The sequence below is a fragment of the Gorilla gorilla genome, chromosome 4, assembly GCF_029281585.2.
Source record: "Gorilla gorilla gorilla isolate KB3781 chromosome 4, NHGRI_mGorGor1-v2.1_pri, whole genome shotgun sequence".
Lineage (NCBI taxonomy): Eukaryota > Metazoa > Chordata > Mammalia > Primates > Hominidae > Gorilla > Gorilla gorilla.
The window spans coordinates 180,301,732-180,324,195 of record NC_073228.2 but is presented as its reverse complement, the minus strand read 5'-3'; the positions used below and the strand labels follow the sequence as shown (position 1 = coordinate 180,324,195).

Sequence of the window (22,464 nt, the reverse complement as noted above, 5' to 3'; positions counted from 1 at the left end):
AGAATCGCTTGAACCTGGAGGTGGGGTGGGAGGAGATTGCAGTGAGCCGAGATTGCACCACTACACTCCTGCCTGGGTGACAGAGTGAGACTCTGTCCCCACCCCCCCAAAAAAAAGAAAAGGAAAAAAGAAAACTTCTCATTACCTGTCTTTGCTATGTGCACCCACTGCATACTCAGAAATTTATCAAGTTGAAATCAAGTGTTGGCTTGCCCTGAAGTTAGGCAAGTCTCTCCTTCCCTCTGAGCCGCCATTTCTTTACCTGTAATACCTCTGACGCCCACCTAGTGCACAGCCTCAGAAGTGACCCGGAGAGTCTGGGCTGAGAGTGACTCTGGTGTGAATGCATTCAATCCCTCAACTTCCCAATCATCCCCGGAAGTTGCACTTTGCAGGGTACAAAGTCCCTTCATTGCTCTTACAGACAAGGAACCAGCCCAAGAATATTCCCGTGATGTCACAGACTCACAGCCTCCCGCCCTAGAAAGAACTTGGGGCTGGGCGCGGTAGCTCACGCCTGTAATCCTAGCACTTTGGGACGCCGAGGCGGGCGGATCACGAGGTCGGGAGTTCAAGACTAGCCTGGCCAACATGGTGAAACCCCATCTCCACTAAAACACAAAAAATTAGCCGGGCGTTGCGCCATACACCTGTAACCCCAGGTACTCGAGACGCTGAGGCAGGAGAATCGCTTGAACCCGGATGGCGGAGGTTGCAGTGAACCGAGATCGCGCCACTGCACTCCAGCCTGGGCGACAAAGTAAGACTCCGTCAAAAAAAGAAAGGAAAGAGAGAAAGAGAGAAAAGAAAGAAGGAAGGAAGGAAGGAAGGAAAGAAAGAGAAAGAAAGAAAGGAAAAGAAGAAAGGAAATAAAAGAAGAAAGAAAAAAGGAAAGAAAGAAAGAAAAGAAAAAAGGAAGGAAGGAAAAGAAAGAAAGAAAGAAATTGGGGACCCATGAGACCAACTTCTCCCCACCCCAGAGCCTCCTTCCAGGGCACTCATTCCCTCTAAAGCTCTCCTTTAGGTGGCTGTTCTGTCAACAAATGGCAGCTTTAAAAACTAAGTAGACCCGGAGGCAGCCGCTCCACCGTCTAATCAGCCCTCCGCAGAGGAGCTAAACCTGGGCTAAGCAGACGACCTGGTTGTGCAGCTTGTGGGAGGCGCGGTCTGCAGGGACTACCACCATCTGCATGCCAGCCAGAGCGCGGCCCGCGGCGGGGTGCAGCCCTCGCTGGCCTAATGCGCCCAGGAGGCGGGGACGGTGGGGCTACCCTCCGGGGCCGGGACCCGCGGCCTGAGCTGGTGCCGGCCATGCCCTGGTCCAGGTTGGCTCTAGCGATGGGGACACAGGGGTTGCGGGGAACGTAATCCCTCCCGATGTCTCGGCCGGCCGCCTCGTTTTGTTGTCACTGGAGTCTCCCATCCTCCTCCTGAAGAAGGTATCATCAATTCCATTCCGCAGACTTGAAAACTGAGGGTCAGAGAATGGCCCAAAGTGGGGAACCAAGATCTGCTGACCCCAGACAGCTATTAGCTACCCCCGCGCCCACCGGGGCTGGGGGAGGGGACACACTCTTCGGGAAGCGAAGATTCTCTGAACGACCATGGGGTCGTATTGTTTCCCGTTTCACAGGCGAGAAAACGAAGTCACTCCTCCAAGGTCACGGAGGCTGCCAAGCCCCAGGCGCCGCGCCCTTACGCACCCCTGGCCGACTGACGCTGGGCGGGCGCGGCCGAAAGAGGCTCCGCCCCGCCCGCGCCACCCGCGCTCCCGCACGCGTGGTGCGGTCCAGGCAGCTCCATTCGCGCGGGGCCGGGGCGGGGGTCCTGGAAGCTGCGCAGCCGGTGTGGGCCCCGCGCGCCCGGGTGGAGAGGTCCGCGGACGGTTCCCCTGCACCGGGCCGGAGAGGGGCCGCGGCAGGCGGCGCACGGGCCGCAGCCGCACCGCGAGCCTGGGCTGCAGCGGGAGCGACGCGCCGGCCGCCGGGTGGGGGTGGAGCCCCGCCGCGGCCCCAGGTAACGCCGGGCCCGGACCCTGCGCCGAGCGCCCCGGGCGCAGGGCCGGCGAGCACGCGGCGGTAGGGGGCGGCCGCGGGCCGGCGGAGGAATGCACGCGGGGTCTTCCCGCCAGGCCTCTGCCGGCGCCCGCACGGCGGGAGCTCGCAGTCCCGGGCCCGGCAGCGGGAGCTGCGCCGCTCTTCTCCCCGTCCGCTAGGTCCAAACGCCCCAACTCGGGGAGCCTCGGGGAACTCCGAGCCCCCGCGTGCCCTTCGCCCCGCGCACGTCCCGACCGCCACCCCCGGCGGGTCCCGGCTGCGGCTGGGACCCAGGCGTCCGGCACCGCGAGCCGGAGACGCGCTGCAGTTCTTTGGCCTCGCCATGTCCGTCCTAAACATTTCCCCGACGCCCCCTGTGCCAGCCGCCGGGGAGCCAGAGCGGCCTAAGCCCTGCCCTGGAGCGGCTGCAGGTCCGGGGAACAGACCGCTGCACTTCAGCGCCGTCCTTACTGCATTCTGGATGTCGGAACGCCGCGGGGTCCGGAGAGGGTCCGTGTCTTGCCCAAGGTCACACAGCTTCCGTTGCCTGAAAGCCACTAAGCTCGAGTCGAGCTGGTGCCGGGGGCTGGGAAGTGGGGGAAGGAGGACGAGTAAGATGGAGGGACAGTGGGGGATTCGGGTAGACTTGTATTCCTGGATCTTCCAGGGACCGCACTCCTGCAGCCCTCGGTTTTCATCACTGAACAATGTGACGGTTCCTGCCCCCTTTGCAGAACCTGGGGGTTCCAGCAGTGAGAACTGCGGGGTGGGGAGGAGGAGTCAGAAAGGGGAACGCCCCCACGCCACACCCACACAGCGCACACCTCCAAATGCGGACCCAGACCCGAAAAGTCGGCCGGCACACACACACAGAACCACTGTTGACCCACCGAGAAGGATGCTTTCACCCAGCTTCACACCTGGACAAACAGCCTCACAGACCTTACTGACTTCCCCAAGGTCACAGGCTAACCAGAGGCAGGGCGGGCTGGCCTCAGGGGCTCTGTCTCACCCCTCAGTGTAGTCCTTTCGCCCCAGTGGCCTAGTTATTATCGATCACCCGATTTACAGACGAGAGATTGAGGAGAGGAGCCATAGAACTCACCCAAGGTCTCAAAACTGGAGCCTGAGTGCTGAGGGCCAGAGCCCCAGACGGGGAGCACCTCTCCAGACGCCCTGCCCTCGCCGCCATCTGCACGCACAGCCACTTAAGGGAGCCAGAACTCGGGGCTCAGGACTGTTGAGGCTAGCCCTGAGTGGAAAGGACTTAGCAGGGCTTTGTCTACTCCGTCCCTGGTGTGTGAGGCTCTGGGCCCTGCTCTGATGCTCTGGTGTCTGGGAGGTGTGAACCCTGAGCTGGCTCTGCCATGCTGTGCTGTGTCCCTGGCTGGTACCCCAGCCTCTGTGTCCCGCCAGCTCCATCCTGGGAAGGTGACTGGGCCCTGCCTCTTTGGAGGGAGGTTTGAGGGGCCTTGGAAGGAAGAAATGGGGTACTTTCTGACTCCGAGGGAGAGAGGCAGCCAGTTGTCCAGGCTCTGGGGTAGGTGAGAACCCTAGTCGGGCAGGGCCCCAGCAGGAAACATGGCCACGCCCTCCTCTTCCTGCCTCAGCTTGCCCAAGCCCCTCCTCACTGCAGAGGAGGCCTGGGGGAGGAAGCCGGAATGTGGCATCAAGTGCTTTGTGCTGGAGGGATCAAACTTTGGATCCCTCTCAGGCTCCTGTCCACTCTGATCTGGAGCCATCCACTAGTCCCTGAGCCTCTGTGTTCTCCCCTTTCCCTGGGGACATCTGCATTTGGTTGTTCAGCAACCACAGGGCCCCTGTGTTGGCATTCATGGTTCACAAACCACACTTAATGTGAGATGAGAATGGGATTCCAGGTTTGCCCCTTGATGGCTGCATGACACTGGGTGAGTCCTGTCACCTCTCACCTCATCTGTAAAATGGGGCCAATGCTGGTGGCCAGCTCTTAGAACATGATGAGGAGAGGATCAGGATAGGACTTGCCCAGAGCTTGTAGAAGACTCTAGGACCCCCATTTCCCCCATAGAACCTCACAGCAGATGCCAGAGCAGAGGTGGGCCACTCCCATCTGAGGTTTCACACTTCTGGGCTCTGTGGCGAGGGTCTGCCCCTCCATGGCTCTGAACCGCTTTCCTCTGTGCGATGAAAGTAAACAACGTCTCCCTTTGAGGGCTTGGGGTGTGGGGAGAACAAGGCTCGCACAGTAGATGTGCAGGCCACGTCCCCACAGCAGGGTTCCAAAGCCTAAGATCCATCAGTGACCCTGAGGAGGGATTTGAAGAAAAGTTCAGATTTCTGGCTTCATTTGAAAAACTGGAAAATTCTGGGAAAATTGTGCCTCCCTTCCCACTTGCTCCAGAGTGATTTCACATCCACGCGTGAAGGTTTTTCAGGTGGAGATGTGTTATTGGCCTCTGGCGCTGAGGGGAAACTCAAATGACTGGGGATTTACTGAGGGTTTCCTGGGGCAAGGACAGGGCAGGGGTTTCCTGGTCCTACAGGAGAAGAGGCAGATCCAGAGCCCCATTCCTGGGCATCTGCCACCCAGCGTGAGCCAGGTCCTGGACTGGGTGTTGTGGGCCCTGCTGGGAGCAGGGGCAGCAGTCACATGGAGATGGCCTTCTGCTCTCATGATGCAATGTGATGGTAATCCTAACACTGAGGAAGCCAGTGCAAGCCGGCAGGGCAGGGAAGGCACCATCCAAGGGAGTGGTCTTTGAGCTAGTCCCAAAGCATGAGCAGGATTTTGCCCAGTAAGTAGGGGATATTGAGGACATATTAAGCAGGGAGAATGCCACAGTCAGAGGCTTGGTGGCTTAAAAGTACAGGATTAGATTGTGGCTGGAGGGTCGCTTTCCTGGGGTGGGGATGGTAAAGGTGGTCTCACTGTGTGGCCTCAGACAAGTCACTTCACCTCTTTGAGCCTCAGGTCCTCATCTGTAAAATGAGGCTGGGGTACCCGTATATGCCAGTGAAGGCTGGACGTCTGCGCACTTAAAAAAGCCAAACCCCTTCAGCCAGGAGGGGAATTACTGAGTGAGACACACAGCGATTGTGACAGGACTGTGTGCAAATTAAATGGCATGAGGTAAAGGCTGGGGTGCATCTAGCTCTGCGTTCAAAAATGGGGGATTCAGCACAGCTGGAGATGTCACAAGCAGCTTCCTGTAAAAGGCGAGATAGGAACAGAGCTTCAAACGGCCGAAAAGTGAAATGGATTGGCAGAAAGGAAAAGAGAGGGCATCCCAGGCAGGCAGTCTAGCCTGAGCAAAGGCAGGAAGGTGGCAGGGAGAGAAAGCCAGAGGAAGCACCACCATGGTGTGAGAGGAGGGACTGGGGAGAGGGGAGCCTGAAAAGTTTGGGCAGGAAGAGCTTGTTAAGTGCAGCCCCAAAACCAGGCTTCCATGCAGTTGGCAGTAGGGAGCCACTGTAGGCCCTATCCATAAGGACAGGCAGGCAGTAATCTAACAAATATGTAGGTACCTTCGAATGTGGGGAGGGTTTTTTTTTTTTTTTAGACGGAGTCTTGCTCTGTCACCCAGGCTGGAGTGCAGTGGCGCAATCTCGGCTCACTGCAACCTCCACTTCCCGGGTTCAAGCGATTCTCCTGCCTCAGCCTCCTGAGTGGCTGGGATTACAGGTGCATGCCACCATGCCCAGCTAATTTTTGTATTTTTTGTAGAGACAGGGTTTCACCATGTTGGTCAGGCTGGTCTCAAACTCCTGACCTTGTGATCTGCCCGCCTGGATCTCCCAAAGTGCTGGGATTACAGGCGTGAGCCACCGTGCCTGGCCATGGGGAGGGTTTTCAAATTGCTTTTATGTGGTGGGGAAAACAAAAGTTTGAAGGAGACATTGGAGGTAAAGGAACAGTTGATGATAAGGAACTGGGTAAAGACATAACCTTGTATAGCCACACTTATTCTCATGCACATGTAATTTTTAACTGTGATGGATAGAGTTTGGCGTTCCGGGGAGCATCGATAGCACTGCATCATGACCTTGCTCTTGTGTTGCTTAGAGATCTGCCAACAGCCGGCTCAGTTCCATCTTCAGTCATTGTGTTGCACAGTGATACGATCGTTGCTGGTCTAAACATTGCCATAAACATGTCTGTTCCCCAAGCTGAAAGGGGGTTTCTGATTCTAAGGGAACAAAAGGTTTTCTGGCTTAAAAGGTTTAAGACATAGTCTTTATAATAGCTTTCTTTAAAAATTTCAGTGGGTTATAATGCATAGGGTTTTTAAAAAAGAGCTAATGTGCAATATATACAATAGTCTATCCTCCTGACCCAACTTCTCCCTTCCAGTTCTCCCTAAGGACAACAATTGTTAATCAGTTTCCTGTATACCCTTCCAGAAATATATGCAGATGTGGCATATGTCCAATTAAAGAAACCTGATACATACTGTTAGACCTGTTCAGCATCTTGGTTTCAATTTTTATATAAAATTTAGGATTATGAAATATACCAAAGCAGCATAGAAAATGAGCCCCCCATCCCCCTGCCCCATGGCCCACCACACAGGTTAACAGATGTTAACATTTTGCATTGGCGCCTTGTTTATGGCTGTCTTGGAGGTAGCCCTGTGTCGCCTCCAGCTGCCTCTTTGTGGTAACTGCCCAAGAGTCGTTATTGATTATATGCATGCACCCAATATTCATTATTCGACCTGTTCCAGCTCTTGGATATTTAGGAAATTACTGATTTTCTGCTTATATAATTGTGGTGGAGGTAATACCCCATTTTGTATAAATTTTGCCCGGGTGGGTGGGCTTCGAGGCAAAGGAGAACGAGGCTCGGCTTTGGATTAGGTTCACATGCCTGCTCCGCCACACTTCTAGTTGTGTCATCTGGAGTAAGGGAAGGCCCTCACTTTCCCCATCTGTAAAATGAACTGGCTATAGTAATCCCTCCGTCTCATAGCTGCTGAGAGGAATAGAAAACTAAAGTATAGACGCTTCACTGGGCTTAGTTCCCAGTTTCCCTGGCTAGGGAGGTCTCCGCGGGGACACCAAACTCTCAAGCCCAGCCTAGCAGCTAGAGCGCCCGGCGCCTGCAGTTTTGCTTTAAACTACAACCTGTTCCCCGCCTCTCTTCCTCCGCCGCCACGCTGGGGGCGGGGCGGTTAAATATCTCTGTGACGTCAGCGCGAGCAGGGCCAATCTCCTTGCCCGGCAGACGTTAGCTCGTTTGCATGGGTGGTCCGCCATTGGTCTGTTGGGCAATCTGGGCCGTACCAGCTTTTTAAAGACGCCGTGTAGTATAAACAAGGAGAAGTGGGGCGGCCGGGCCATGATGTCAGCGCGGTGCTGCAGCTCTTGGGGGTGACGTCATCTCCGGGAAGGTGGCCGGCCCAGGGTTGTTAGAGCCAGCATAACCACTTGGGCCGGTTTGAGGCCGCTCTCGCCCCGTCAGAGGTCAGACCCATTGCACTTCAGTATCTCAGGCGGCACCCTGTCCCCGAGGAGGGGACCATGACACAGTAAGTCCGTACTGCCGGTTCTCCTGGCGGGACCCATTTCTTCGGCAGGGAAACTGAGCCTCAGAGGCGCGAGTAGTTAGCGAGTTTGCATAGCAAGTTCGAGTTGCAGCCGATCGGTTTTGCCCACCCTGGAGTCTCCCCATCTTTATGTCAGGATATGTGGCCCCGCCCCTTGCTTTTGACTATGGCTGCGGTCACTTTAAGTGCGAAGGTGGGGGCGAGGAGGAGGTTAAAAAATTCAAGATGGTGGCCCACTAGTCACGTGCGTGGTCGCGGCGAGTGATTGGCTCTCAGGGCGGAGCTCCCGGCGCGGGGCGGGGCCCCCGCGGGCTTGCAGCGGGCTACTGTTTGCCGGAGCCTCCCAGCGCGCCCCCGCGAGCCCCCTCCCGTCCGGCGCGCGACCCCGCCGCTTCGAATGTTGTGAATCAAATGTGGGGTTTGTTACATTCCGCTGCCGCCGCGGACAGTTCTTAAAGGGCCAGCCGCCGGCTGCCGCGCAGACCCAGCTGCGTCCTGCGCCGCCTCCCGCTCCCTGAGGGCCTGGGCCGAGAGAGACTGATCGCGCGTGGGCCTCGCGAGGCAGACGCCGTCGGGCGGACAACAAAGAGAGAGGCCCCGGAAGGAGCCGGGCTGCCCCCGGACCCGGGGGTGGGGAGGGGAGCACATTGTTCCGCAGGGCGGGAGCTCTTAAAAGATCCAGACAGGCACCCCCCCCTCCCCCGCCCCCTGCCCAGTTTGGCCGTCCTAGATCGGGAACAAAGGAGTCAACGTGTGGCCGGGCGGCCAAAGGTGAGTCGGTGCCAGGGCCCCCAACTTCCTATTCCCCCACCCATGGACCTTCTGTTCCCCTCCCCTGGGAATGGGGGCCGTGATCTAGCTGGCTCCGTAGGGGTTAATCACGGGCGGTCCAAACTGCGGGCAGCGAGACCCCAGGGATCAGGAACCCCCCCAAGGCCCCCCGTGGCCGGGCCGTATCTCCCCTCTCCTGCAGCTGAGCGCTGCGGTTGGAGAGGAAGGAGCCGCCCCCCTCCCCCTGCGGCCGCCACTTCCTTTGTTGTTGCTTTTGTCTCACGCCGAGCACATGGTCCGGGATCCTCGTCTCTTAAAGTCGCAGCGTTCCGGCCCCTGCGCTGCAGTCTCGCCTCCCGCCCCCGGTGTCCCTCCGAGAGCGGCGCAAAAGAGTAGGAAGCGGACGAGGGAGGCCCCTCTCGGGGCAGATGTCCGCGCCTCGGCCCCCCAGCACTATGCCTGGGGAGGGGTGGCTGGGTAAGCTTCCCAGAGCCCCACAGCGTGCACTTGGCCCGCGTTGGGGAGCCCCCCCCTTTCCCAGGACACTGGTTTCCTCCCCCACTAGTGTGACCACCTGGTTTCTTCTGGACTCTTCTGGTTTTATTTGGGCGCTGTGGGAAGGAAAGATTTCCACCCCCATTTTACAGCTGTGCCAACTGAGGCTCTCAGAAGCAAAGGGATTTCCTTGACCAAGGTCACCCAGGGAGTCTTCTCTCCTAGTCTGGTGGTCCGGCCCTCAGCGGCCTCCAGGCACCACACGTTGGGAAGCTCTGCTTGCGCTGGGCAGAGCCTGCTTGTTTCGGGTGGGGTGTGGGGAAGTAGGAAGGGGGGCTTCTCTTCCTGGCTGAGTCTGCTCATGCCCCCAGGGTCTGACTTTGTTTTTATCTGCAAAAGGGAGTGTCTCTTCCTGCAAACAGATCCCTGGGGCTCTTAGACCAAGGTCAGGGTAGGTGCTTGGGGCACTGGACTTAAGGGGTTGGCCGGCTCTCATGGGTGGGTGTGGGGGGGTGATGTTAACTGCAAGATGCATTGCAATGCCTGGGGCGGACGGGGCTCAGCGACGGGACTCTCAAGACCCGTTCACACAGAGCTCCGTGATAGGACAGCACGGAGTTGTGGACGGGCAGAGCAGTTGTTAGGGGAGGCCACCTGGCCACCCTTGCTATTTGACCTTGAGCAAGTTGCTAGCTCCAACTCTGGGCCTTGCTTTGCTTCTCTGTACTACAGAGCTAAAGATGGGTGCCTGAAAGAGAGTGCTCTCCCAGCCTCCTGTATGGCTTGGAGCCTCGGGATTAGGTGATTTCCTCCAGCTACTGATGCCACAGGAGTTATGGGTTGGGGGAGTTTGGGCCTAGGAGGCCAACTAGGACCAATTCCGTTCTCTCTGGTCTTGTGGCTTAGAGTAACTTACTTCCTTTCTCTCAGCTCCAGTTTTCTCAGCCATGAAGTGGGTGTAACCCTTCTACGCCACCCCTGTTCCTGGCAGGGCTTAAAGAACCAGGATCCACTCTTAGCAGCTGAGGTATTCCCCTAGAGTGGCATATCTGCCTGCTCCCCCGGAAGTGGCACCCTTCAAGCTCTGCTTGAGGTTGGAAATGGAGGTCAGCGTGTCGTATTCTCTAATAATGATCATTCACACCCAAGCTAAGTTCAAACTTCACAAGTTGCTTCTGCTGTTGCCTTGGAGCAGTCCTTGATGGGAAACTGGGAGGTAGTTATTGGGCTATTCCCATTTTACAGATGAAGATACTGAGGCTCGGGAAGGGAAGCCCTTGCCCACGGTCTGTAGGCAAGAATCTCGCTAGAAGTCACTGTCATGTGTGAGTCTGTGAGGGCTGACACTCTTACTCACGGCTGGAGGCCCTTCTGTCTCCTGGCTTGCTTTCACAGCTCCTTACCACCTTCCCTGCCCTGGGGAGTGGGTGCCTTTGTAGGGGGCTGGCCACAGAGCAGACACCCACAGGCCTGGGCCTCTGCAGGAGTGCCTTGGGCCTGGCACTACTCAGCCATCTGCAAGACATCCTGACATAAGAGGAGCAGTCAAGGCTGCTGGCTTGGTGGCTAGTCATGGGTGCTTTATGGCCAGACTGCTTAGGTCATGCCCCTGCGCACTCACGATTCCAGCTGACTGGCCTTGGACCTCACCTCTCTGAGCCTTGGTGTCCTGACCTGCCAGTGTTGCTGGAAGGACTCACCAAGTTGGCGCTGGGGAAACAGCATGGTTATTATGGTGACCGTTCTGCACCAGCAGAACTATGGGCTCCCCAGCTTTCTGAGGTTAGCTAGGGTAGAGATTCCCAAACCTAGCTGTGCTGTGACAACTTCTGGGGAATTTGTTAAAAATCTAGGTGCCCTTGTTCCCCATCCCTCCAAAGTGTCTGGTCCAGGAGGACTGGGATGGGCCAGGCATCTGCTGTTCCAGTTATTTGGGGATTTCCTGAGTCTCCCTTGGCCGTTGTTTGCTTGGCTGGTTTGTCGGCAGGAGTTCGGGAGGCTGTGTGTGTAGACATGCCTGTCAGGGTGTGCACTTGGCCCAGGCCAGGGGTCACAAACCCAGTCCCCGATGGTGGGCAGGCAGAGGTTGGGCCTGGGTGACCTGGAGGGAAAGCTCTCGCTCCCAGTGAGGGGGCCAGGCAGAAACAAGTGGGACCAGGCTTGCCATGAGAAGCCAGGTGTTTTGTAATCTCCCAACTGTCAGTTGTTGGCATTGCTGCCACACTGGGTGACCTTGGACCTGTGTGATTGGCTCTGTTCCGTGCACATTTCTCACATCAGGCCTGCCCTGAGCTGGACACAAGGTGGTGCCTGGCCCTGCCCACACCCTCTGCTGGTCGGGCCCCGGTCTCCCATGCGGGCTAGTAGGGCCCAGGCTTGTGAAGTGCAGCACAGAGGAAATGGTTCTTGCCGCTGTTGGCAGGAAGGAACTAGGTGTTGAGCTGACAGTTACACTGGCTCCCTGGCTGTGTCGACAGGGAGGTGACATTGAAAGGTGGGTATCAAGGATGCATAGGAGTTTTGTTAGATGGGGAAGGGATGGAACGAGCCTCCCTGTGGCAGGAACAACAAAGAGCTGGTCCTGTTGGTCGCATCCTTCAGCTTTGCAGGGCCTGACAGGTTCTAGAGCTTTTCCTGCCAGGGCTTCTTCCCAACTTTGAGTTGAGCGGAACCCTGAGGTTGAGCCAGGTCCCTCGACATCCTCCACCTGGACCCTCATCTCTGACCGGAGGCAGGAGACCCTGCCCCAACCCATTCCTATTCAACTTCCTCTCTCGGGTTCTTCCTTCCTTTTTTTCTCAGCAGGCACCACCTCCCACTTTGAGGGCTGGGTTGGGGGCCCCAGAGCAAGGGTCTGGCTGCATGCCAGACTCCACAGTCTCCCCAGGCTGGCTTCCTTCATCACCTTCCATGAAGCCTGGGGCTGGTCCTCTCCGTCGGCAGCAGAGCACAGGGAGAGGCTTTCTTTGGCCCACCTCCCAGCTTTAACACTTTACGGTGTGGCTTTGGGCAAGTTTCTTCTTGCTGAGCCTCAGTTTCCTCCTCTGTAAAATGGGCCAGCTATACATTCCTTGAAAGGTAGATGAAGTCACTCGTGGATAGGCACAGTGGGAGCAGGTTAAGGAAAGAAAGAATAGTGTCTTGCTTTGGACTGGAAGCCCCCGAGGGCAGGAGCGGGTTAGAACCTCTTGCCTGGCACCAGTAAGAGGAGAACTGGGTCCCAGGCCTGTTTGGAATCCCTGCTGGAACCAGCCAGAGGGAAGGGAGGATGTGGGCCCTCCTCAGGAACCCCCAGCTGCCGCCTGGAGGCCAAGTTGTAGCCCCTGGTGTAAGGCAGAGAAAAGTCTGGCCCTAAGCCCCTTTCCAAGACAGGGTGCCGTGAGACCCTGCCCAGAGGGAGCCTACCAGGAACCCACTGGCTTGGAAGCATGCTGGCCAGCTCGCTGAGCTCCGCAACTCAGGGGGACTGGGTCCCATTTCACACAGCAGGAGGGTGAGGCCTGGGTGCTGGCAGGCTGAGCTGTCCTGGCGTGTCAGCACTGGACCCCAGGGCTCGGAGGAGGGGCATGGCTGAACACCATTGGTCCCTGGGGTCACACTGCAGAGGTTTGGTTCTGTCTCCTGACCCCTCATGGCACAAGCGCCTGGACTTCTCTCTGCCTCAGTTTCTTTCTTTTTTTTTTTTTTTTTTGAGACGGGAGTCTTGCTCTGTCACCAGACTAGAGTGCAGTGGTGCGATCTCAGCTCAGCTCACTGCAACGTCCGCCTCCCGGGTTCAAGCGATTCTCATGCCTCAGCCTCCCAAGTAGCTGGGATTACAGGTGTCCACCACCATGCCTGGCTAGTTTTTGTATTTTTAGCAGAGACGGGGTTTCACCATGTTGGCCAGGTGCCTCAGTTTTCTTGTCTCCTTGCCTCCTAGGGTTGTGAGTCCCGGCCCAGCCCCTCCACCCCCCTGCCCCCCCGATGCGACCATGGGCTCTGGCAGTGACTAGGTGGCCACCCTCCGCCCCCGTGGGCCAGCGGCGATTCTCTGCGGGACCTGGCAGCACCCCGGGCCAGCTCTGGGGAAGGTAGGAAGGAGCCTCCCAGTCCTGGTGCTGGGGCACGGGGGCCAGCAGGGGTGGGGCGCAGGGCCCTGAGCTGCCTTCCCTCCCCGTGGGGGGAGTCACCCTGGCTTCTCTCCCTGCTCTGTGCACGAGTGGCCCCCCTCAGTCCTATCGGGGCCTCCTCTCTGTGGTGCAGCCCTGGCCTCGAGGGCCCCCTGGCCAGCCCGCCTGCCCGGGATGAGCGCTTACCCTCCCAGCAGCCGCCGTCCCGACCTCCACACCTCCCCGTAGAGGAACGCCGAGCCTCGGCTCCTGCCGGCGGGAGCCCCCGAATGCTGCACCCAGCCACCCAGCAGAGCCCGTTCATGGTTGATCTCCACGAGCAGGTAGGCAGAACCCCATCCCCTGTGCCCCTGGCCCTGTGAGCCAGTCTGAGAGGCAGAGGCAGCAAGGCCTAGATTTCACCTAGCTTGCTTCATTTCATGTTCCAGGGAGGCATTATTGGCCCTGCTTTACAGGTAGGTAAACTGAGGCCCGGGGAAAGGGCCACACTGGGTGACTAGCAGAGCTAGATTCCCACGGGGCTTTCTCTGCCCCGGGGGCCTGGGAGTAGAGGCACAGTCTGGTCTGCACTGAGGTAGGCCGCCGTGGAGAAGGGAAGGGAGCCGGCAGCTGGATGTGGCAGGATGATTTCTCCTGAGAGTAGCCCTCGCGGCCAGCTTCCTTCTCACACTTTCCCGGCGTTCTCTCCACCCACAGGTGCACCAGGGACCTGTCCCTCTGTCCTACACGGTCACCACAGTGACGACCCAAGGCTTCCCCTTGCCTACAGGCCAGCACATCCCTGGCTGCAGTGCCCAGCAGCTCCCAGCATGCTCCGTGATGTTCAGTGGGCAGCATTACCCCCTCTGCTGCCTCCCGCCCCCGGTGAGTGAGTGTTTCCAGCTCCTCCTCCACCAGCTGCAAGCCCCAGGCACAGGCCAGCGGCTTAGCGGGCCCAGGGCAGCCCTGAACTGGGCTGAGCTATCCAGCCATCCAGGCTGTCAGAGCGCCTGCCTGGCCTCCCCAGGAAAGCATACGTGTGTTCACATTTGGTGATAGAGTGTTTCAAGGTTCAGGGACCTTCCAGTACCCCTGTACCTGCCTCACACCTTGGCAGAGGCCCAGGAGTTGAGGCTGTGGGCCTTAACAGTGGAGTGTCCTGCCTGGGTGGCCTAGGACAGGGATGGGCCTTCCACAGGGTTTCTTGTGCAGACCCTGGAGCTGCTGGGTGTGTGCCCAGTGGGGGCCTTTTGCTGGGTGGCATGGCGTAGACCTGGCCCAGAGCCCAGGAGAACATTCTCAGCCCCCTGCCCCCTCTCTTGGCAGCTTATCCAGGCGTGCACCATGCAGCAGCTGCCTGTGCCCTATCAGGCCTACCCCCACCTCATCTCCAGTGACCACTACATCCTGCACCCCCCACCACCGGCCCCACCCCCCCAGCCCACCCACATGGCGCCCCTGGGGCAGTTTGTGTCTCTGCAGACCCAGCACCCTCGGATGGTGAGTCGGCATGGGTCTGATGCTGGAGGGAGATGGCGTGGGGGGAGGCGGGGTGAGGACAGCCTCGTCTCACTGACTTGCTGACCCGGCGCTGGTTCTTCCAGCCCCTACAGCGGCTCGACAACGATGTGGACCTGCGTGGGGACCAGCCCTCCCTGGGTAGCTTCACCTACTCCACCTCTGCACCTGGCCCAGCCCTTTCCCCGTCGGTGCCCCTGCACTACCTGCCCCACGATCCGCTGCACCAGGAGCTGTCCTTTGGTGTGGTGAGTGCCACCCCGACCCCCACCTGGGCTCCAGGGCAGCTGGGAGGCAGACCTGCCGGGCTGACCTGCATCTGGGCTCCCGGGCAGCTGGGAGGCAGGCCTGCTGGGCTGACCCCCACCTGGGCTCCGGGGCGGCTGGGAGGCAGGCCTGCTGGGCTGACCTGCACCTGGCCCCTCTTGCAGCCATATTCTCACATGATGCCACGGAGACTGAGCACCCAGAGATACCGCCTGCAGCAGCCACTGCCCCCGCCGCCCCCACCCCCACCCCCACCACCCTACTACCCCAGCTTCCTGCCCTACTTCCTGTAAGTATCCGCACATCCGCCCCAGGTCCCTGATGCCCTGTTCTCCTGGAACCTCCAGTGGTTAGACCTAAACACAGCTCCAGGGGCCCCAGGGCCTCTGAAGCCATCTGGCGTTCCCCCCTTAACCTGACAGGCACGCCAGCTGGGCTCCCTTCCCCGCTGCAACGTTCTGGGCTCTGTTTGCAAGGAGGGAGTCAGGAGAGCGGCTCTGTGTGCCCCACTCCTGACCTTGACCCTGGGCCCCCACACTTGTCTTTCTCTAGCTCGATGCTGCCAATGTCACCAACAGCAATGGGGCCCACCATCAGCCTGGACCTGGACGTGGATGATGTGGAGATGGAGAACTATGAGGTCCCATGGAGCCCCATGCTGGGAGGTGGGGTTTGGGAGACCTGCAGCCCTGGGCGCCGCTGACCCCGTCTCCTGCCCGCATGCAGGCCCTCCTGAACCTGGCCGAGCGGCTGGGAGATGCCAAGCCCCGGGGTCTCACCAAAGCAGACATAGAGCAGCTCCCGTCGTACCGCTTTAACCCGGACAGCCATCAGTCAGAGCAGACGCTGTGAGTAGCCTGCCCCACCTCCCACCCCTCTGAACACAGCTGGCTGCCATGGGACGCCCCTCTCAGGGGAGTCACACTCCACTGAGCCTTCCCATGGCCCTCAGCATGGAGGTGACGCTCCGCGCCCCTCCACAGGTGTGTGGTCTGCTTCAGTGACTTCGAGGCGCGGCAGCTGCTCCGAGTCCTCCCCTGCAACCATGAGTTCCACACCAAGTGTGTTGACAAGTGGTTGAAGGTAACACTGCCCAGGCCGGCTCCTGGGTATTCCTCATGCAGTGACGGGGGGATGGGCTGGCCTGGGCTGTTTCCCTCCTTGTCCTTGTCATCATCTCGGAAGTTCTGGCTCCAGGGGACCAAGTCCTCCCAGGCGGCTGCACAGATGTGGTGGGTTGGGGCTGGTGAGAGCAACGCCTGACGTGCATGTTCCCACAGGCCAACCGGACGTGTCCCATCTGCCGGGCCGACGCCTCCGAGGTGCCCAGGGAGGCTGAGTGAGGCCACGCAGCCGCCTGCCCGGGAGAACCCTGCCTGAAGCTCTGGAAACTTGTGGGTGGGGGCCCAGGGAGGATGGGGAGGGAGAGGCCCAGGCCTGCCCCTTCGCTCCCGCCTGCATCTCCAGAGCTGGTGCCAGGGTCAGCCCAGTGAGGAGTCCCTGCAATAAGCCCCTGCATTTGCCAAGCTCCAAAGACTCCCTCCCTAGTCTGCCTGCCCGCCCGCCCGCCACGGAGCTGCCTGAGTGTCTGTCCCTGATCGGGTCTCCCTCCTGTGCACCCTCAGGTCCCTCCTTTGCCTGCTGGCACTGAGTGCCAGGGGTCCGCTCCTTCAGTGGGGCTGGTGGAGATCCTTGGCCCCAGGATGTGCAGACAGAGCACCATCCTGGGTCAGAAGGTCTCGTGCTCTGAAATGGTGTGCCCTCTGCCCAGGTGGCACTGCCAGGTGCGTAGACAGACGGTGTCACGAGCCATTTCATGAGCCCCAGGGCTGAATCCCCCCTCCTTGACCCCAAACAGTGGACTCAGGCAGCTGGCTCTGTGTTGGCTGCTGTGAGGGCTGGGTCTGGTTCCCCAGGGGACCCTCATCCCAGGAACAACATTCCAGCCCCACCCTCAGGCTAGAGGGCATCCCAGCCTAATCCCGAGCTGGGGCACACGTATCCTGAGGGGCTTGGGCCATACGGGGAGAGGGAGCCCTGTGTTCCCGGTGGTTGTCCCTCCCAGGGATGCAGCCAGACCCGTGCCCAATCTCCTCTCCCTCTGTCGTTTTGCATGAACGTGAGGAGCAGCAGTTTTTGTTCATTCATTTGGCCCAAAATCGCGTGTAGGATTTGGGGATGTGGATATTTAAGACAATTTCTTTTTTCTTTTGGTTTAATAGGGGCGGGTATAGGGACCAACTGGGACGGAGTGCCCAGGGGGCCGAGCACGGTCATGCTGGCCGGCCTGCATGCATGCGTGTGCTGGGCTGGGCTGGGCGGCCGGCGGTCGTGGGGCAGGGTTGGGGGTCTGTGCTCAGCTGATAACTGCCATGCACTGTACTGCACACGTCCCTAGAGCCTACCGGGACCCGACGCTTTTCAGGGCATTTCTCCCTCCAGCCAGGGCCCGTCTCCCACCTGCCTGGGCGAATCTCCTCCAAGGAAGTCCCAGGAGGATGGGGACCAGGAAGGCTGTGGACCCCCATCTCCAGGGGGCCTTCCCAGCCTGATCCCTGTCCTCCAAGTTCTGGAGGAGGCCGCTGTAGGGTCTGGCTGAGCTTCCCACCCACTTTCCCTGGTCCCAATCCTTTCTTGTCCTATACCCAGCTGGGGTTGCTGCCCTGAACGAACTGCGTGTGGGGCCGGCACATCCTAGCAGGCAGCCCCTGGCGCCTGCTGCCTCAGGGATGCTCCAACCACCCTCGTTCTCCCCGCAGCGGCCCTGGCTCCCACCTCCCGCCCCAGCCTGCCGTGGGGCCCGTCAGCCTGGTCCCACCCCCATGGAGAACCCAAAGTCTTACTGTATATAACTCCAGGTGACGTTTCTATATTTATAGCAGTGTTGAAAACCCACGTGTTCTACACAGAACCACCCTCTCCAACCCCTCCCTTCCCGACCCCAACAAAACGTTTTCAAACCCCTTACAGTTCCTGGGGCAGGCGGAAACAGGCTCACAGATTGTGTGTCGGCTGCAGCAGTGATTCCAACAAGCAGCTATTGGGGGGGAAACACAGCATTTTAAAAAATCATCATTAAAAAACAAGATTTATACAACAATTACTTAGGATGTTTGTGATCTGCCGACCTTGCTATAGATGCCATGTTACCAATGATTTCCTGTGGTGGGGGCTTGCCATTGTTTACTCTTTTATTTACCAACTTCTGGCCTAGGCATGACAGTGGGCACCTTCCCCCAGCCCCGGCTGGGCCCAGCGCCTGTGTTCTGTGTTAGAAAGGTTTTATATATATATAAAATTACATATATATGTAGAAATATATGTAATTTTGGGGGCCCTGTTCCTTGCACATTTTACAGTTACCTCATTTTTCCCATGTATGTATTTGAGAAAATGCTAATATATAGAGAAAAAAATGGTTCTTAAAGCTTAAATGTGTGGTTTTTTCCATTCCATGGGATTCACATTGGTTTGTAGCATTTAACATAACTAGTATGTTGTATTATATATATGTGTATACTGATTGAAATTTTTAACAGATTTGTACTTTTTTTAAAATGAAAGTTGCTAGTTCTGCTTGACCAAGTAGTGCAATCATTATTTTTTTTAATATTGTTGCTGATTTCAGAGGGATATTCACTAATAAATGTATGATGTATACCAACGACCGCCCACGCTGCCTTTGGCTGCCCGTGTCTTTTTGGTGGGAGGTGGGATGGGGATGAGGCTTAACACCTGTAATCCCAGCACTTTGGGAGGCCGAGGCTGGTGGATCACTTAAGGTGAGGTGTTCGATACCAGCCTGCCCAACATGGTGAAACCCCTTCTCTACTAAAAATACAAAAAAATTAGGCCGGGCGTGGTGGCTCATGCCTGTAATCCCAGCACTTTGGGAGGCTGAGGTGGGCGGATCACGAGGTCAGGAGATTTGAGACCATCCTGGCTAACACGGTGAAACCTTGTCTCTGCTAAAAATACAAAAAAAAATTAGCCGGGCATGGTGGCAGGCACCTGTAGTCCCAGCTACTTGGGAGGCTGAGGCAGGAGAATGGCGTGAACCTGGGAGGCGGAGCTTGCAGTGAGCCAAGATCGTGCCACTGCACTCCAGCCTGGGTGACAGAGCAAGACTCCGTCTAAAAAAAAAAAAAAATTAGCCAGGTATGGTGGCACAAGCCTCTAGTCCCAGCTACTCGGGAGGCTGAGGTAGGAGAATTGCTTGAATCCAGGAGGTGGAGGTTGCAGTGAGCCAAGATTGCACCACTGCACTCCAGCCTAGGTGACAGCGGACTGTGTCTCAAAAAATAAAAATGAATCTCAAGGTAGGTTCTTCTGTCCTGACTGGATCAGGAGGCTCAGGCCTGTCATGAGGAAATAAGGTCTCCCTCATTTCACAACTTGGTTTTTTCAATAGGAACAAGTCTCACTATGCTGCCCAGGCTGGTCTCAAACTCTTGGGCTCAAGCAGTCCTCCCACCTTGGCCTCCCAAAGTGCTGGGATTGCAGGTGTGAGCCACCGCGTCCAGCCTGCAACCTTGCTTTTCTCTGCGCGGTACGCTTGGTAGCCCTTGCTCAGTCTCCTCTAATTTAGCATCACCTGAGGCGTGTCCCACTACAGCCTGCTAAGTTTTTGTATTTTTTTGTAGAGATGGGGTCTCATGTTGTTTCCCAGGCTAGTCTTGAACTCCTGAACTTAAGTGATCTGCCTGCCTCAGCCTTCCAAAGTGCTGGGATTACCTGCGTGAGCCACCGCACCCGGCTTAAAACACAATGATACTATTTCTAATGGCTCAAAGAAAAACGAAATACTTAGGACTAAATCTAACAAAACGTGCAAGACTTGCATGCTGAAAACTACAAAACTGTAATGAAAGAAGTCAGACCTACATAAATGGAAACAAACCATGTACTTGGATTGGAATATCCAACATAGTAAAGGTGGCATTTCTTCTCAGATCAGTCTGTAGGTTTAATGCAATTTCTATCAAAATCTCAGCAAGGGTGGTGGTTTGTTTTTTAAGATGCAGACATGCCTAGGCTGGGCACCGTGGCTCGAGCCTGTAATGCCAACACTTTGGTTTGTTGTTGTTGTTGTTGTTCTTGTTTGTTTGTTTGAGATGGACTCTCGCTCTGTCGCCCAGGCTGTAGGGCAATGGCGCGATCTCAGCTCACTGCAACCTCCACCTCCCGGGTTCAAGTGAGTCTCCTGCCTCAGCCTCCTGAGTAGCTGGGACTACAGGCACGCACCACTACGCCCAGCTAATTTTTGTTTGTTTGTTGTTTTTTTGTTTTTTTTTTTGAGATGGAGTCTGGCTCTGTCACCAGGCCGGAGTGCAGTGGCATGATCTCAGCTCACTGCAACCTCTGCCTCCTGGGTTCAAGTGATTCTTGTGCCTCAGCCTCCCAAGTAGCTGGGATTACAGGCACACACCACCACGCCCAGCTAATTTTTGTATTTTTAGTAGAGGCGGGTTTTCACCATGTTGGCCAGGATGGTCTTGATCTCCTGACCTCAGGTGATCCGCCCACCTTGGCCTCCCAAAGTGCTGAGATTACAGGAGTGAGCCACCACACCCAGCCAATTTTTTGTATTTTTAGTAGAGAGAGGGTTTCACCATGTTGGTCAGGCTGCTCTCGAACTCCTAACCTCAAGTGATCCACCTGCCTCGGCCTCCCAAAGTGCTGGGATTACAGGCGTGAGCCACCATGCCTGGCCCTGTTTTTGTGGTTTTTTTTGTTTTTTTCTGAGACAGATTCTCGCTCTGTCACCCAGGCTGGAGTGCAGTGGCAACGATCTTGGCTCACTGCAACCTTTGCCTTCTGGGTTCAAGAGATTCTCGTGCCTCAGCCTCCCAAATGGTTGGGACTACAAGTGTGGGCCACTACGCCCAGCTTTTTATATTTTTAGTAGAGACAGGGTTTCTCTATGTTGTCCAGGCCAGGCATGAACTCCTGGCCTCAAGTGATCCGTCCGCCTTGGCCTCCCAAAGTGCTGGGATTATGGGTGTGAGCCACCACGCCTGGCCTAACGCCAACACTTTGGGAGGCAGAGGTGGGAGAATCACTTAAGGCCAGCCTGGCTGGTCTCAAACAAGACACTGTCTCTACAAGAAAAAAAGGATACAGACATGCTTATGCTTATTCTAAAATGTATATGAAAAGGCAAAGGAATGAGAGTAGCTAAAACAATTTTGAAAAACAAGAATAGGTTGGGCGTGGTGGCTCATGCCTGTAATCCCAGCACTTTGGGAGGCCGAGGCAGGCAGATCACCTGAGGTCAGGAGTTCCAGACCAGCCTGGCCAACGTGGTGAAACCACATCTCTACTAAAAATACAAAAATTAGCCAGGCATGGTAGTGGATTCCTGTAATCCCAGCTACTCAGAAGGCTGAGGCTGGAGAATTGCTTGAACCCAGGAGGTGGAGGTTGCAGTGAGCCGAGATCGCGCCATTGCACTCCAGCCTGGGTGACAAAAGCAAAACTCCGTCTCAAAAAAAGAAACAAACAAGAATAGGCTGAGCATGGTGGCTTTTGCCTGTAATCTTTGGGAGGCCAAGGGAGACCGATTGCTTGAGCTCAGGAGTTTGAGATCAGCCTGGGCAACATATGTGGCAAAATCCCATCTCTACAAACAAAACAAAAATTAGCCGGGCGTGGTGGCACATGTCTGTACTCCCAGCTACTTGGAAGGCTGAGGCAGGAGAATCACTTGAGCCCAGGTGGTGGAGGTTGCAGTGAGCCAAGATCATGCCACTGCACTCCAGCCTTGGTGACAGAAGCAGACCCTGTCTCAAAAAAAAAGAAGAAGAAGGAAGAAGAAGAAAAGAAGAGGAGGGGGGGAGGGGGAGGGGAGGAGGAGGAGGAAGAAGGAGGAGGAGGAGGAAGAAGGAGGAGGAGGAGGAGAAAAAAGTGGGAAGATCAACTGTACCTGATTTTAAGACTTACTGTCATCGCTGTATTAGTCAAGACAATGTGGTATTTGCAGAGGATAGAGAAATACATCAATGGAACAGAATTAAGAACCCAGGAATACAGCCACACAAGTATAGCCAACTGATTTTTAAACATTCAGTGAAGGATATTCTTTTCAACAAATAAACCCCACAACTTACACAAAAATTAACTTAAAATGGGTCATAGATGTAAAGGTAAAACATAAAGCTAGAAGACTTTCAGAAGAAAACAGGTGAAAACCTAGGGCTAGGTGAAAAGGTCTTAGACATCACACCAAAAACAATCCATAAAAGAAAAATATATAATTGGACTTTATCAAGATTAAAACTTTTAATTTGCAAGCCACATATCTGACAAATAACTCACATCTCAGATATGTAAAAAACCCTCAATTTCAACCTGAGAAAGCTGAAAAAAGAAACTCTCAAAAACCCAAAAGATCAACATACATTTTACTAAAGAGATATTTCATGTACTCACAAAAATATGTTCCACACCTTTAGCCATTAGAGAAATGTAAATTAAGCCACAATGAGGTATTTTTTTACACACCTATTAAAAGGAACTAAAATAAAAAATAGTGACTATTGGCCGGGCATGGTGACTCACGCCTGTAATCCCAGCACTTCGGGAGGCCGAGGCAGGGGGATCATTTGAGTCAGGGGTCCAAGACCAGCCTGGCCAACATGATGAAACCCTGTCTCTACTAAAAATACAAAAATGAAGGCCGGGCGTGGTGGCACATGCCTGTAATCCCAGCTACTCAGGAGGCTGAGGCAGGAGAATTGCTTGAACCCAGGAGGCGGA

The 22,464-nt window shown here is 56.3% G+C and overlaps 1 protein-coding gene and 1 long non-coding RNA gene across 10 annotated transcripts; one reads left to right on the top strand and one right to left on the bottom strand.

Annotated features, from left to right (window-relative positions):
- Positions 1-1,761: 1,761 nt before the first annotated feature.
- Positions 1,762-18,370, top strand: RNF44 (ring finger protein 44). 9 transcript variants are annotated; one of them, XM_031010677.3, is made up of 11 exons: positions 1,762-2,016; positions 12,753-12,903; positions 13,076-13,265; positions 13,639-13,806; positions 14,248-14,421; positions 14,526-14,687; positions 14,871-14,995; positions 15,259-15,346; positions 15,433-15,554; positions 15,690-15,789; positions 15,987-18,370. In XM_031010677.3, exons 2-11 carry the CDS (start codon positions 12,797-12,799, stop codon positions 16,047-16,049), a joined length of 1,299 nt encoding a protein of 432 aa, XP_030866537.1. In that variant the 5' UTR covers positions 1,762-2,016; positions 12,753-12,796; the 3' UTR covers positions 16,050-18,370. The 9 variants fall into 9 exon arrangements, with proteins under 9 accessions (XP_030866537.1, XP_030866534.1, XP_063563060.1 ...); XM_031010674.3 differs by lacking the exon at positions 1,762-2,016 and adding an exon at positions 7,338-7,546; XM_063706990.1 differs by lacking the exon at positions 1,762-2,016 and adding an exon at positions 7,340-7,546 and having other exon boundaries at positions 14,257-14,421.
- Positions 6,069-7,135, bottom strand: LOC115934563 (uncharacterized). Its single transcript, XR_010134013.1, has 2 exons — positions 6,803-7,135; positions 6,069-6,205 (listed from the first exon to the last, which is right to left on the bottom strand). It is a non-coding gene; the product is annotated as an uncharacterized lncRNA (long non-coding RNA).
- Positions 18,371-22,464: the final 4,094 nt, after the last annotated feature.

Coding starts and splice junctions, on each gene's coding strand:
- RNF44 (XM_031010677.3), top strand. CDS start 12,797: ATGCGACCATGGGCTCTGGCAGTGACTAGGTGGCCACCCTCCGCCCCC. Junction 14,422..14,525: donor AGACCCAGCACCCTCGGATG/GTGAGTCGGCAT, acceptor TGGTTCTTCCAG/CCCCTACAGCGGCTCGACAA. Junction 15,347..15,432: donor TGGAGATGGAGAACTATGAG/GTCCCATGGAGC, acceptor GCCCGCATGCAG/GCCCTCCTGAACCTGGCCGA.